Genomic DNA, 11,878 nt, shown 5'->3' with positions numbered 1-11,878 from the left:
TCAGGTCCATGAAACTGGACACCCGACTTGTTCAGTGTAATGTGCCCTCAAAAAAGAATTATTCAGCTTAATGCAGCACCGTAAGTCTTTATAAATCCAAGCATTAGCAAGGTATAGAATTTCCCATGGTTTTTGTAAATGTATTGGCGGGATTTCAGGGGCAGTCAAGCTGAAGTTGCTGTGCTTCCGCTAACCAGCAATCTTCACATCTGAATACACCGTTAATGCACAATAGAGAGTTCAAAATGCGAACAGAGGATATGAATGCACACTTCGTTATAGATTAAGAAACCCTAAGTGCATCTAAATTAAGCACGAATCATCAAAGCGTCCCCATATGAGGATACATCCAAGTTACATGCGAAATGATTTATCTTTACAACAGGACCACCAGGTAGCCACAACTGCTGATGTGTTCTCGTTGACATCAAAACATATGCAAAAGGGTAAGGCAGTAACTTGGAGCCATCTTCACAGCTGAACCTGATAAAAACAATGGGTGATTTTCAGCTCATGCAAAATTCTATCCAACAAAAGAACAAGAACCAGAAAGTATAAATTTTGATACAACACCAGAGATAAGACAAGATAAGAAGTCAATATTAAAGTCATTGATCTCATGCTTGTTTTATTAAAACTCAACATATTACACCAAACTAGAGCACAAAGGGAATAGAAAAGCAGTGTATACAAAATCCCGGGTTCGATACACCTCATGCTTACCATTAGTTGGATTCCAATTCTGGCAAAAGAAAACTTCCAAAACACAAAAACATTAAAAAAATATCACTAAGTTGTTTGCTATAATATACTCCTACAAATAGCTGCAAACTACAAACGGAACACTGCTACATGATCCTTCCTAACTTTTGAGGGCCCCAGCTGGATTTAAAAAACAGGCCACATCTGACAGAGTGACAGATTGGTACTACAGGAATAAGCCAGAAACCAATGACTACTCCTTTACTCCGAAACATAAAAAACCCTTTGTATTTTGTCTTTAAGATTAAAGTTTTACAATTAATTTCAAGTGAATTAGTAATAACTACAATCACTATCTTGTCCAAGTACATTTGAAGACAGCTAGTATAATGGTACAGTTTTTACATAACAAAGGTTTACACTCATACAGTGTTAAGGCATGGAACCAGTAATTATGTATGTGCCTGCAGCGTGCTTGTTTTAAATCTGAATTTGGGGACTAAATATTAAAAATGTAATTTCACATCTACAAAAATTTATCAATGAACACAAAAGATCCTCATCAAACCACAGATACTTATCATTTAGAAACTTTCCAAGTAGCTCTTTGTGAATTTTTCTCCTTTTCTGCTCAATAATCAGCTGTTATTTCGGGGACAAGTTATTCCCAAACTATGGTCCCCAAACAATCCCAACCTTGAACGCAACAGCAAAATCTAATCAAACATGCCTTGTAATTTAATAATTTATTAATTTAATCTTCAAGTAAATAACCTAACACCGGCTTACTAACATCAAATTCAAAAGCCATAGTGAAACTATCATAACCCGTCTTTAAAATATTCATGGGTGCTGACATCGTACACTGTAATTTAACCTAACACTAGCTTACCGACATAAAATTGGACACAAGTAATGCAACAGCCATATTCCCCCATGGAGTAGAATATTTTTAGATTACATCCCATATACAATATGTCGTATATGGAGATTCAAGTACTTGTGTCCTCTTTATAAACAACATTGATATTGAAAACATCCTTCAATTCGATGAACTAATGGACGTCAATGTATCCTTGCAAGATGTGGTCGCATGAAGATGCACAATGAGCTAATAATTGCTAATGCAACATACACATTGACCATCAGCAAGCTACTGACTGTAGGGTTCACATCTTTAGATATTCCGAGCAAGAGATAGGAATGACTAAAACAGTTTCCCCAGAATCATGATTGAGAATGCCAACAATATGAGCACATATATCCAGACTACCAGGTGAAAGTGATGCAAATAGATTTGTCATAAACCTAGCCCAAGCCTGGTGTAAACCCATCTCTGACCACCTTCCCAATCCCAACCTTATGGCATTGGAAGCTATGATAACCTTATAGCAAGACTGCGGATTCTGTTAACTAGAAAATCCAGGCTTATAACTATATTGTTGGCATGAACCCAAACCCAAGTAACATGACATGCGCTTTATACCAAAGCATTCACCTATCAATTCTTCCCAGAAAAAAAAGCATTCACCTATCAAGGATACTGGTAACACATCAATATTTACCAAAGATGGTTGCTAACAATCCAAAACAAAAAGGAGATATAACATGCCTCTGGTGATTCCAGAATGTAACAGTTAAATGGGAAGTTTGATTACCAAGGGAAGAAGTTAATATTGTAAAGCATTTTATTATGTTTATCTGTCCTAGTTTTTTCATCACTTAATTCATTAAAAGAAATGCTAAAAAACAGTAGTTAAGTCCCAAAAGCATTCTCCCGATCCAATTGCAATGTGTCATACTCTGTAAAAAAGCACATCCAAATCGTACAGAAAATATGGCATTCTCCAGACAATTTTATTTCTTCATATTACAATAGACTGCTTTTATATGCTCATCCACATACCTCTGACCGTCAGGAAACTCATTCCTCTGTAGCTGGGGTAGCAAATCTTGCTCTTCTGCTTTCCTTGAGAAGATCAATCTCCTTGTACAATCCCTCCATTCTGCTCCACAGTGAGTTGACAGAAAGGCTCCACTCGTCGAGCTTTGAGAACCATTCACGCTGGAAGTTGTCAATCATTTCATTTGCCGCAGCAAGATTTCGCTGCTGCTCCTCACACCGAATCCTCTCCAACTCCTTTACAGTAAGAACAAGACCACCACCACCAGTAACGTCGCCATAAAGAGGCTTGTTACAAGGGAATTTCTTCCTGTACTCATCAAAAGAAGCTCGGGTCAGTTTCAAAGCTTTTTTGTAGGAAGTGACCAACTGGGCCATAACATTCAGATCATGCTCGAAGCGTCTAAGCTCCGCTTGATACTTATTCTGTTGCTCAAACCGAGCTGAGTTTAGGGATTGGATAAGTGTTTCTTTCTGCTGCAGCATGTCAGACCAATGTTGTTTCTCAAACTGCAAACTTTGAAGTTCTTGCTCCTTCTGCTCATAGAGCTTGCTTGCCTCAGCCATCAAGTTCTGTATAGGTACTGAAAAGTTTGCATTGAAAAAGCCTGATCCAGGTGATATGCTGCTACTGTTGCTATGGCGCATCCTCTTTTGCTGATTGCACTGAGGAAACTGCTCTTGTGCCTGCATATTGCCATTGTACCCATCAATATCACCAATGTGCCTCTTGCCATTATTCCCAAATAAATATGAGCTCCCTGGTTCCAGGTCTACTCCACTCTTATGTGCATCAGCCCCCATAGACAAGAATTCCCCAGGTAGGCCATGCACATTATCTGTTATGTTGTACGATGAGGGAATTGAGTTCATAGCCTGGAGGAGGTTTGATGATGTCATCCTTTCCAAAGATCCCCTTGTAGAGAAATCATCAAAGCCCAACTCATCCCTCATCTCAGACTCCCCTTTATTCAAATTCTCAAACTCCATGCCTCCAAATGTATTACAGCGCTGCAAGGAGTGTGTCATTCCCTCATCCCCGTTGTCATCCCCAATTCTCCAATTCATGTCCTCTCCACCATTATCCTCCTCAAATGCATCATCCTCTGACTCCTCCGCCTCTTCATTGTCACTGTCGCCCTCATCCAGATTTTCAACATGTGTTTCCTCTTCCACGTCCATACTATCATAACCGTTTGTAGAGTTAAAACCCAAGCTCAAGCCCATTGCATCCTTCTCTTCGTCCCCCCCACCCTCGTCATCTCCCACCTCCTCTGCTACAGCCACCACTTCCTCCTGTGTCACAACTACTGTCTCCACCAAGGGCTCTTCTCTGTCCTCTTCTGCAGCCACTACCACATCATCAGCCCCTGCTGGTTCTGCATTCCCCACGTCCTCTTTGTCATGAGGCATCGCCTCAGCAGGCACTGCTTCAACTGCCACAAACCCCAAACCCAATCCATCCAGGTTTGTGCTATTTGCATGCCCATCCACCATCCCTGATTCATCTAAGCTCCTACCCTTAACACCCTCATCCGCTTCCTCCAATTCATCTAAGCTCTTGCTCACATCCTCATCCACCACCTCCGGTTCATCTATGCTCTTGCTTCTAACATCCTCATCAACAGCCTCATCAGATTTATCCAAGCTTTTGCTCCTTGCATCTTCATCTACTGCCTCCAATTCCTCTATATTGTTCCTGGCATCCGCATTGCCCAAACCCAACCCCTCCAAGACCTCATCCCCTGTAACAGCATCCTCCCTCTCCAACTCGTCCAAGCCCCCACTCTTTACATCAGCATTCCCCAATACCGACTCCTCCAAGCTCTTGCCCCCCACATCCATATCCGCATCTGCATCTGTATTCCCCACCTCCAGCTCCTCCAAGCTCTTGCTTTTCACATCTGTATCAGCATCCCCATCCTCCTCGTCCATCTCCACATCCGCAGACGCCTCTGGGACAGCCTCCCCTCTCTCCCCAGCGTCCAACGGCTCAAACAGGTTCGGCTTCTGCGCCCAAATGAGCCTCTGCAGATGCAGCCCGAAGTAGCAAACCCCGTCGTCCCTCTTGGGAAGCTCAACTAACTCCTTCTCCACGAGGCCCCAGATCAGGCCCGCCCAGTCAACCCTATGCGCTAACCCCTCCCTGACAGCCTGCTCCGCGGCGGCGACCTCCTGCGGCAGTATACACATGTCATCGCCCTGGAACGGAAGCAGGACGTAATCCTGCAGGAGCTGCATGACAGCGGGCGCCACCGCGGCAGGGTCCACATCGGGCGGCGGCGCCGCCGAGGAGGCGGGCTTCGGCGGGAGGGAGAGCGCGCAGGCGAGGTCGCGCCGGGAGACGCCGACGCGGACGCCCCGGACGAAGCTGCGCTTGCACACCGGGTCGTAGTAGGCGACAAGCGAGGCAACGAGGTCGGGCCGCGGGGCGTCGGAGTGCAGGTCGAGGCGGGCGAAGTCGAGGAGGCCGAGCGCGCGGAGGGCCGCCTCGTGGGGCGGCGGGAGGGCCGGGGCCCCGGCGGCGGGGCAGTCGAGGGGGCGGAGTTGGAGGTGGGCGCGGAGGTGGGCCAGGCGCTGCTCCGCGGCAGCGCGCTGCTTCTCGGTGAGGGGCTTCCTTAGCTTGCCGCCGGTGAGGGGCTTCCGCGGCGGCATGTCCGGATCCGGCGAGGTGAGGGGATCGGCGGAGTCGGGCATGGCGGGGTGGGGGATTCGGGGGTGGGGGATCGCGATGGCGTGGGGGCGCTTGCTTGGGTTCTTCGCGTGGGTTTGGGTTTCGCCGTTTCGGAAGAGTCGATGAAAGTGAGGGGCTTTATTGAAAGTTTTTTGTTTTTTGTGTTCAGTTCAGTAAGTTTATGCTTCGATTGAGGATGGAATCATACGAAATGAAATCAAAGATTTCAGTTCAAGTTTATTCTTCGGTTTTGTCCTTCCAATTAGAGTTCAGATTGATTTGTCAGAGACTTCGATTGGCAGACAGGAAAATATTGATTGCTTCTAAAATAGTAGGGACAGAGATTACTCCATTCGGCTGGTTTAGAAGCCAGCTGATGAGATGTGCGAGCGGTGGGTGGGCGGACATGGATGGGATCTGAGCTCAGCGGACGATCAGGGCAGAATCGGGAGGCAGAGCCATAGCCCGTAGAGGTGTGAAACTCGAGCATAACATGTATCCTCGAGATTACTGTGATCATAGTTTAGCGTACTCACATCACGAACACCCCAAAACATTTGCTATTGCAGATTATCTTCAAATCTGTCAAGGAGCACGACATACATTAAATCATTGCAATTAGGACTTTTAATGCCGATGAAAACCGACTTTGACTAAAGCTACCAACTTGACCACTGTCTCCACTGTACCAGACTACCAGACCTCCCTCGCAAAGTCGCAAGTCAATGATTTCTTGCAACAATGGCCCAAATCGTACAGTAATCCGTAAGTTGTAATGAGCACAGTTACAAGCATGGGAAACGATAGCATTACCAAACACATGGCATGTGTCATACAACAGACAGCCACAAAAAATACTAGTCTAACTGCTGACAGTCGTTCAGCACAAGTCCAAAACAAGAACAGCAGCCACACTTCAAAACCTGGATACCCAAACCCTCGAACCACTCAACCATAAGAAATCAGGTATATTTTTAGGCCAGGCCCAGCCACCAACAAACACTGAAATAATGAACTCGGCTCAACGTGCTATTCTGGCCTAAGTAAAGAACTTCACCAGTGCAGGTTCGCTACATCTACTCTGGGATCATCTGCTCATTGTCCGCATCACCTTCCGTTTCAATCTGGGGCTGCTTGGGAGCTGAGGCTCCAGGAGCCTGCTTCTTCTTGATACCGCTGACAATGTCGTCTATTCTCAAAAGCATGCATGCAGCCTCGATAGCTGTCTTGAACGTCTGCGCTTTGACACTGTAGGAGTCCCAGATCTAAAAATAGAACACTGGTGTTTAGACAGGCACAGAAACATTGGAGGCAAATTGGCATGTATGCAGATAGAGGGAGACATGTACCTTTCGCTCTTTCATATCAACAATGTCACCACTTCTTCCATCAAGGCCAACCCAGGCATTTTCGCCATTAGCATGCTGAAGCAACAAAAGCATTGGTGCCGTAAATCTAATGCATCTATAATATAATTACAGCAAACATCTAAACGATGCAAAGATTGTTTTGGAGGACTAATCACTTAGAGCTTAAATCCACTATAAGTCAAGCACTTCATCTAAACAATTCACGAAGTCATTTTAAAAGTTAACAAAAAAATTATTGACCTCACATCTTTTAATTGCTCGAAAATGCAGCCCCAGTGTTAGAAGTCAAGCACTTCCATATAGGTCAAGTCCAATAGATAAATGAAAGTTAACCCACAATTTACACGAGATTAGGGATAATCACCTTTCCCTGGAGTTGAGTCATTGTCCTAATAACATTCAAACCACAATTTTGGGCCAATGTTCTCGGAATTGCTTCAAATGCCAAAGCAGCAGCTTCATAGGGCCACTGATAGAAACAAATAAAAACAAAAAGATAAGATATTCAAGCCTAGTTGGTAGAAAAAAAAGATTTCCCTGTGCAGTGACCCACTCAGAAATTTATGTAAAATACACACTATGGTATTAAGAATCCTATACAATGGGTTACAACAGAGGCAACTAACAATAACAACACAATACCTTTTCAACACCTTCAACTGAAGAACTCTTTTGCTTCAGTGTTGCCGATACAGTCAATTCAGTAGCACCACCTCCAGGTAGAAGTTTTGGGTTTTTCAAAATGTTCCTCGCAACAGACATAGCATCCTGCATTAAAAATACCATCTTATAGGACAACTAAAAAAAATAAACTTGTTGGCCTTCACATGAATTTCATTTTTGGGAAATGAAAAATAATAATAGCACAGCCTTTTACATAGTTGAGTTCAATGTAATTATCTGATCCGAAAATATGCAACAAAATGAGTTAATAAGGAGCATTAGAACATAAGTGTACTAAACAAGAGCAATCTAATCTAATTAAATTCATAGGTTGCTCATATATATGATCAAAATGATCCTGCATATATATCTTGGTTGCTTAGACGATCAAAATGATCCTGAAATCCTATAAAGGAAACAAAATGCTAAAATTGAACTTTGCAGGGAGTTGATGACTGAGGTCATAATATATATAAGTATCTCCCAACTAATAGAAGGAAGGAGATGGAAAAGGGCGAACAAGGAAAATACCTGCAGGTTCCTCTCAACCTCGTTCAAGACATCCTTGCTTGCTCCCCTCAACAGAACAGTGCAAGCCTTAGGATCTTTACAATCAACAATGAAGGCAAAGAATTCATCACCTATCTTCTTGACCTCAAACAGGCCAGCACCCGTGCCCACATCAGATTCCTGGAGCTCCTCAGGCCTGTTCACTATAACTGCTCCACAAGCCTTAGCAATTCTGTTGTTGTCAGTTTTTCGAAGTCTACGAATTGCACTAACACCAGCCTTGCTCAAATAATGGATAGCAAGATCACTGAGCCCTTTCTCTGTGATGACCAAATCAGGCTTAAATTTTAGAATTTGTGCACATAGGTTCTTTATGTACTCTTCCTCCATCTCAAGCAGAACCTGCCTGCAAATAGTAATTTGCCAAAACCATATTAATTAACATTTTACTAAAATAACATAAGACTATTGCATCCATTGAAGTTCAAAAGGACTGATGTGATTCGGCATATCATGTCTACATGGCAGTCAAAGTTGCATGTAGGAACCTCTTACCAATCTTCTTCCTTCATCAACTCAGCATTGGTCTGATTTTCTCCCTTCTTATACTCAATAGGGCTGTCCAGCAGGATTATACGTGGGTTAACTATCTTCCTTCTCATTTTGCCAGGAGCCACAACATCCTTATTGATCATAACTCCTTTGAGGACCGTAGAATCCTCTAACTGCCCACCAGGAACCTTTTCTACTTTAATATACTTCTTGATATCAACTTCCCGCATACCCTGACCTAGGTCAACGCCTGCTGTTGTAGTAGCATCGATAGCAAGGTCCTGAGCAAAGCAACATAAGGTGTCAGAAAATCCATAAATTGAACATAGTAAAAAAATCAATGTGCGGACAGCTGGCTGTTAAAGTTTCAAACAGAATACTTACAGCAATAAGGTCGCCAAACTGACCAGTGAATTTTGTACCAATGGAGCTCTTCACAAGACCTAGCATTGCCGTGCCTACATAATCAATATCACACTGACATCAATATATCATGTTGTATATATCAAATGATCACGTAAGAGGAGAGAGCTCATGTCCCTGGGAAGCACAAAACATAATATTTGCAGGGTTTTTGGACATAGAAGAAACCATAAGATCCATGTAAACTTACGATCATTCACATCGACAGGCATTGCAATCTTGTCAAGAACAGCTATAGCGTCATCAAGCGCTTTGGTATATGCTAAAATTTGGAACAATATAAGTGTCAGAACAGATAAGAAATCAAAGAGAGAAAATGTCTTACTCCATTAAACAGGCCTTGAGAACTAATGAATCTTACCTCGGCAAATGACGGTTGGATGATAGTTCTTGTCAATGAATGCTTGAGCAACATGGAGCATCTCACCAGCTAGCATTGAGAAATTTAATACATGAATGATAATATAGCTAACCATCATAAATATCAAAGCAAAAATGCCAAAAAAATGTCAGATAAAACATATACCTAGAACAATCACAGAGGTTGTGCCATCGCCCACTTCCTCATCCTGTGTACGGCTTAGTTCAATCATAGACTGCACAATAACACGGAACATAATTAGAGTGGTAGCATGAGTTCATCCACTGAACAAAAATACAGTGATCGCTGAATATGGTATACCTTAGCTGCAGGATGTGCAATGTCTATTTCCCTCAATATAGCATTCCCGTCATTAGTAACAACAATACCTGCAGAGCACAAATAACCAAGACAACACTGTCAAGACAAAAAGAAAAAGCACTAGAACACATCAAATATGGCATAATTTACTAATAGCCAATTTGATGTAATTCTATCTACTGTACAATGACAATTGAAACAGTTAAAGACATCATTACACCATAGCATGACATATTTCTATTCTAAAAAATTACTACTGTACAGACAAATATTTCATATTTTACAGGGATATAAACAAAAACATAGCTTGTTTGCTTAAATAGTTTGGAGACACATATGCATGTTCCCACAAAGTATGTATGCCGAGCACACATCAAGTTGTGTTGTTTTCAATCAATATGCCAAAAATATTCATACTCAGCAAAAGGAATTTAAGTTTTCTGTAGGAAAACTATCATCGCTGGCATAAGAAAAACTATTTTAACAAAAGAATAGGGAAGAGGATCGCTAGAATTATCTCTAGGAGAACAAAATGGCATACATAACTGATCAGCAACTAAACAATTTCATCCCACACAGGTACAAGCCAATAACAGGCAAGTTGACACAAAATTTTCAATTAGAATTTCTCATTGCAGAAACAAAGAAGAGGTTCATGGGAGCAGGTTAACAATATCACTGCTGGAGGTTATAATATGCGTAAAGGTTCAACTATTTGTGGGATACCAGTGATTCCGTAATAGAATCTGAGCTTAACAGCCAAGGGGTTCAGGAAAAGGACTGGCACCACATAATTGGTATGAAGCAAGAACAATCCAGCAGAAAATATATTTTGCCGTATTACCAAATGCCCACAAAATCTCTTTTATATGAAACAGTTCATATGAACTTTGTGACCGAATTGAAATCTGTACTGATAGCAATGCAATGCATATGCTAGATTTGAGTTATTGGCACACCTCCGCCAGCATCAAGAAGCATCTTCAACATGGATCTGGGACCCAGCGTAGTGCGTATGATGTCTGCCACAGCCTGCAAATCAAACATGTAACCTTACTGAACAATAAAGATTTAAGTTTACTCAACAAATAAAATGTCTCAGCAAAACAACTAGTACAACATGCAGGGACATCCTGTAAAAAAGGATATTTTTTTCCCAAATAACATGGGCAGGGCTATGGTACTAGGCAATCAACAACAAAAATGAACTGCTTGCACAGGAAACTAATCAAACTAGTGCCGCGTCCTGCGCTGCACGCAGAAATTGACTGCCACACTGCTAAACCACCACCAAAACAGAGCGGGCGAAAGAAATCGTAGAAGCCCTCACCTTGGCAGCCTGGATGTTGGCCTGGTGCACCTTGGCGCCCGACTCCCGCTTCATCGAGTCCTCTGCTCAAATCAAACCATAAGAGAGATCAGACGAAATTCGCACAAACCCAAACGGGGAGAGATCAGATCAGCCTAAGCAGAACCCTAAAACCCGAACCAACACACCGAATCGCGGGTCCCAACAGCGAGATCAAGCGGGCATCGACACGAACAACCAAAGGGGAAAAAAAGCCTAAACTAAAACCTAGGAGGAGCAAGGAAACATCATCTCGCAATCGGAAAACCGGGCCCAAAAATGGCGGCGCGCACGGCGTAGGAGGAGGAGGGAGGCGCATACTCATCACAAGGACGGGGGCGTGCAGCGCCATGGCGAGGTCTCGCGACGGCGGCGCCGAATGGGGGAGTGGAGAGGAGAGGAGAGGAGGGTGCTGTGCCGCGGGATCTTCCGAGCTTTCGAGGGTTTGTTTCGGTTTTTGTGGTTTCAAGTGAAACCCTCGGCCTCGCTGCCTCTCTTCTCGAGAGGGTTCGCCGCTCACGTGCTTCCGACCTCAGGTGCCCTAGCTAGAGCCCAAAGACGACGATCTCATATGCTAGTGGGCTTTCTTTAGATTATGATCCCATATGCTAGTGGGCTGATGGCCTTCTTTATTGGCCCTCGCGCTCGGTCCGTCGAAGGCTGGAAATGGCCCAAATACGGTGAACAGGGAGCGAACACCTGAAATTTAGGGGGGGGGGTGGGAGTTATTTTTATCTCCCTCAATTTTGGACCAAATCTATTTTCCCTCTCTGAACAACAAAAATGTCCGTCTAAACTCCTCAAACTCGTGAAACTGTTACATGACCTCCTGAGCGGTTTGAGACTGAGCTGGCAGCGGTTTTTCTTTTTTTTTCTTTTATATTTATTTTGATTGAATCTTTGAAAAAACATAGTAAATTAAAAAAATTATAAAATGAAAAATCCAATTTTATTGGACTCCACATGAGTAGATATACGAATTGAATATATTATATGGTATACTTGAGTACAATTTTTTGTTCTAGCTTTAGATATATACTGTTTTGTAATT

At 43.0% G+C, this 11,878-nt stretch overlaps 2 protein-coding genes across 2 annotated transcripts; both read right to left on the bottom strand.

The window, feature by feature from the left end:
- Positions 1-256: 256 nt before the first annotated feature.
- Positions 257-5,346, bottom strand: LOC120703628. The gene is made up of 2 exons (XM_039987770.1): positions 2,609-5,346; positions 257-483 (listed from the first exon to the last, which is right to left on the bottom strand). The coding sequence occupies exon 1, from the start codon at positions 5,300-5,302 to the stop codon at positions 2,627-2,629; it is 2,676 nt and encodes an 891-aa protein (XP_039843704.1). The 5' UTR covers positions 5,303-5,346; the 3' UTR covers positions 257-483; positions 2,609-2,626.
- A 662-nt stretch (positions 5,347-6,008) lies between these two features.
- Positions 6,009-11,315, bottom strand: LOC120703627 (T-complex protein 1 subunit gamma). The gene is made up of 14 exons (XM_039987769.1): positions 11,149-11,315; positions 10,810-10,871; positions 10,439-10,511; positions 9,480-9,547; positions 9,324-9,393; positions 9,159-9,227; positions 8,988-9,059; positions 8,759-8,832; positions 8,378-8,655; positions 7,844-8,228; positions 7,292-7,417; positions 7,014-7,118; positions 6,629-6,703; positions 6,009-6,544 (listed from the first exon to the last, which is right to left on the bottom strand). Exons 1-14 carry the CDS (start codon positions 11,177-11,179, stop codon positions 6,356-6,358), a joined length of 1,677 nt encoding a protein of 558 aa, XP_039843703.1. The 5' UTR covers positions 11,180-11,315; the 3' UTR covers positions 6,009-6,355.
- Positions 11,316-11,878: the final 563 nt, after the last annotated feature.

The sequence above is a fragment of the Panicum virgatum genome, chromosome 4K (assembly GCF_016808335.1).
Source record: "Panicum virgatum strain AP13 chromosome 4K, P.virgatum_v5, whole genome shotgun sequence".
Taxonomy (NCBI): Eukaryota; Viridiplantae; Streptophyta; class Magnoliopsida; order Poales; family Poaceae; genus Panicum; species Panicum virgatum.
Note: the sequence above shows the minus strand (reverse complement) of the source record. Positions and strands in the feature narration are given on the sequence as shown.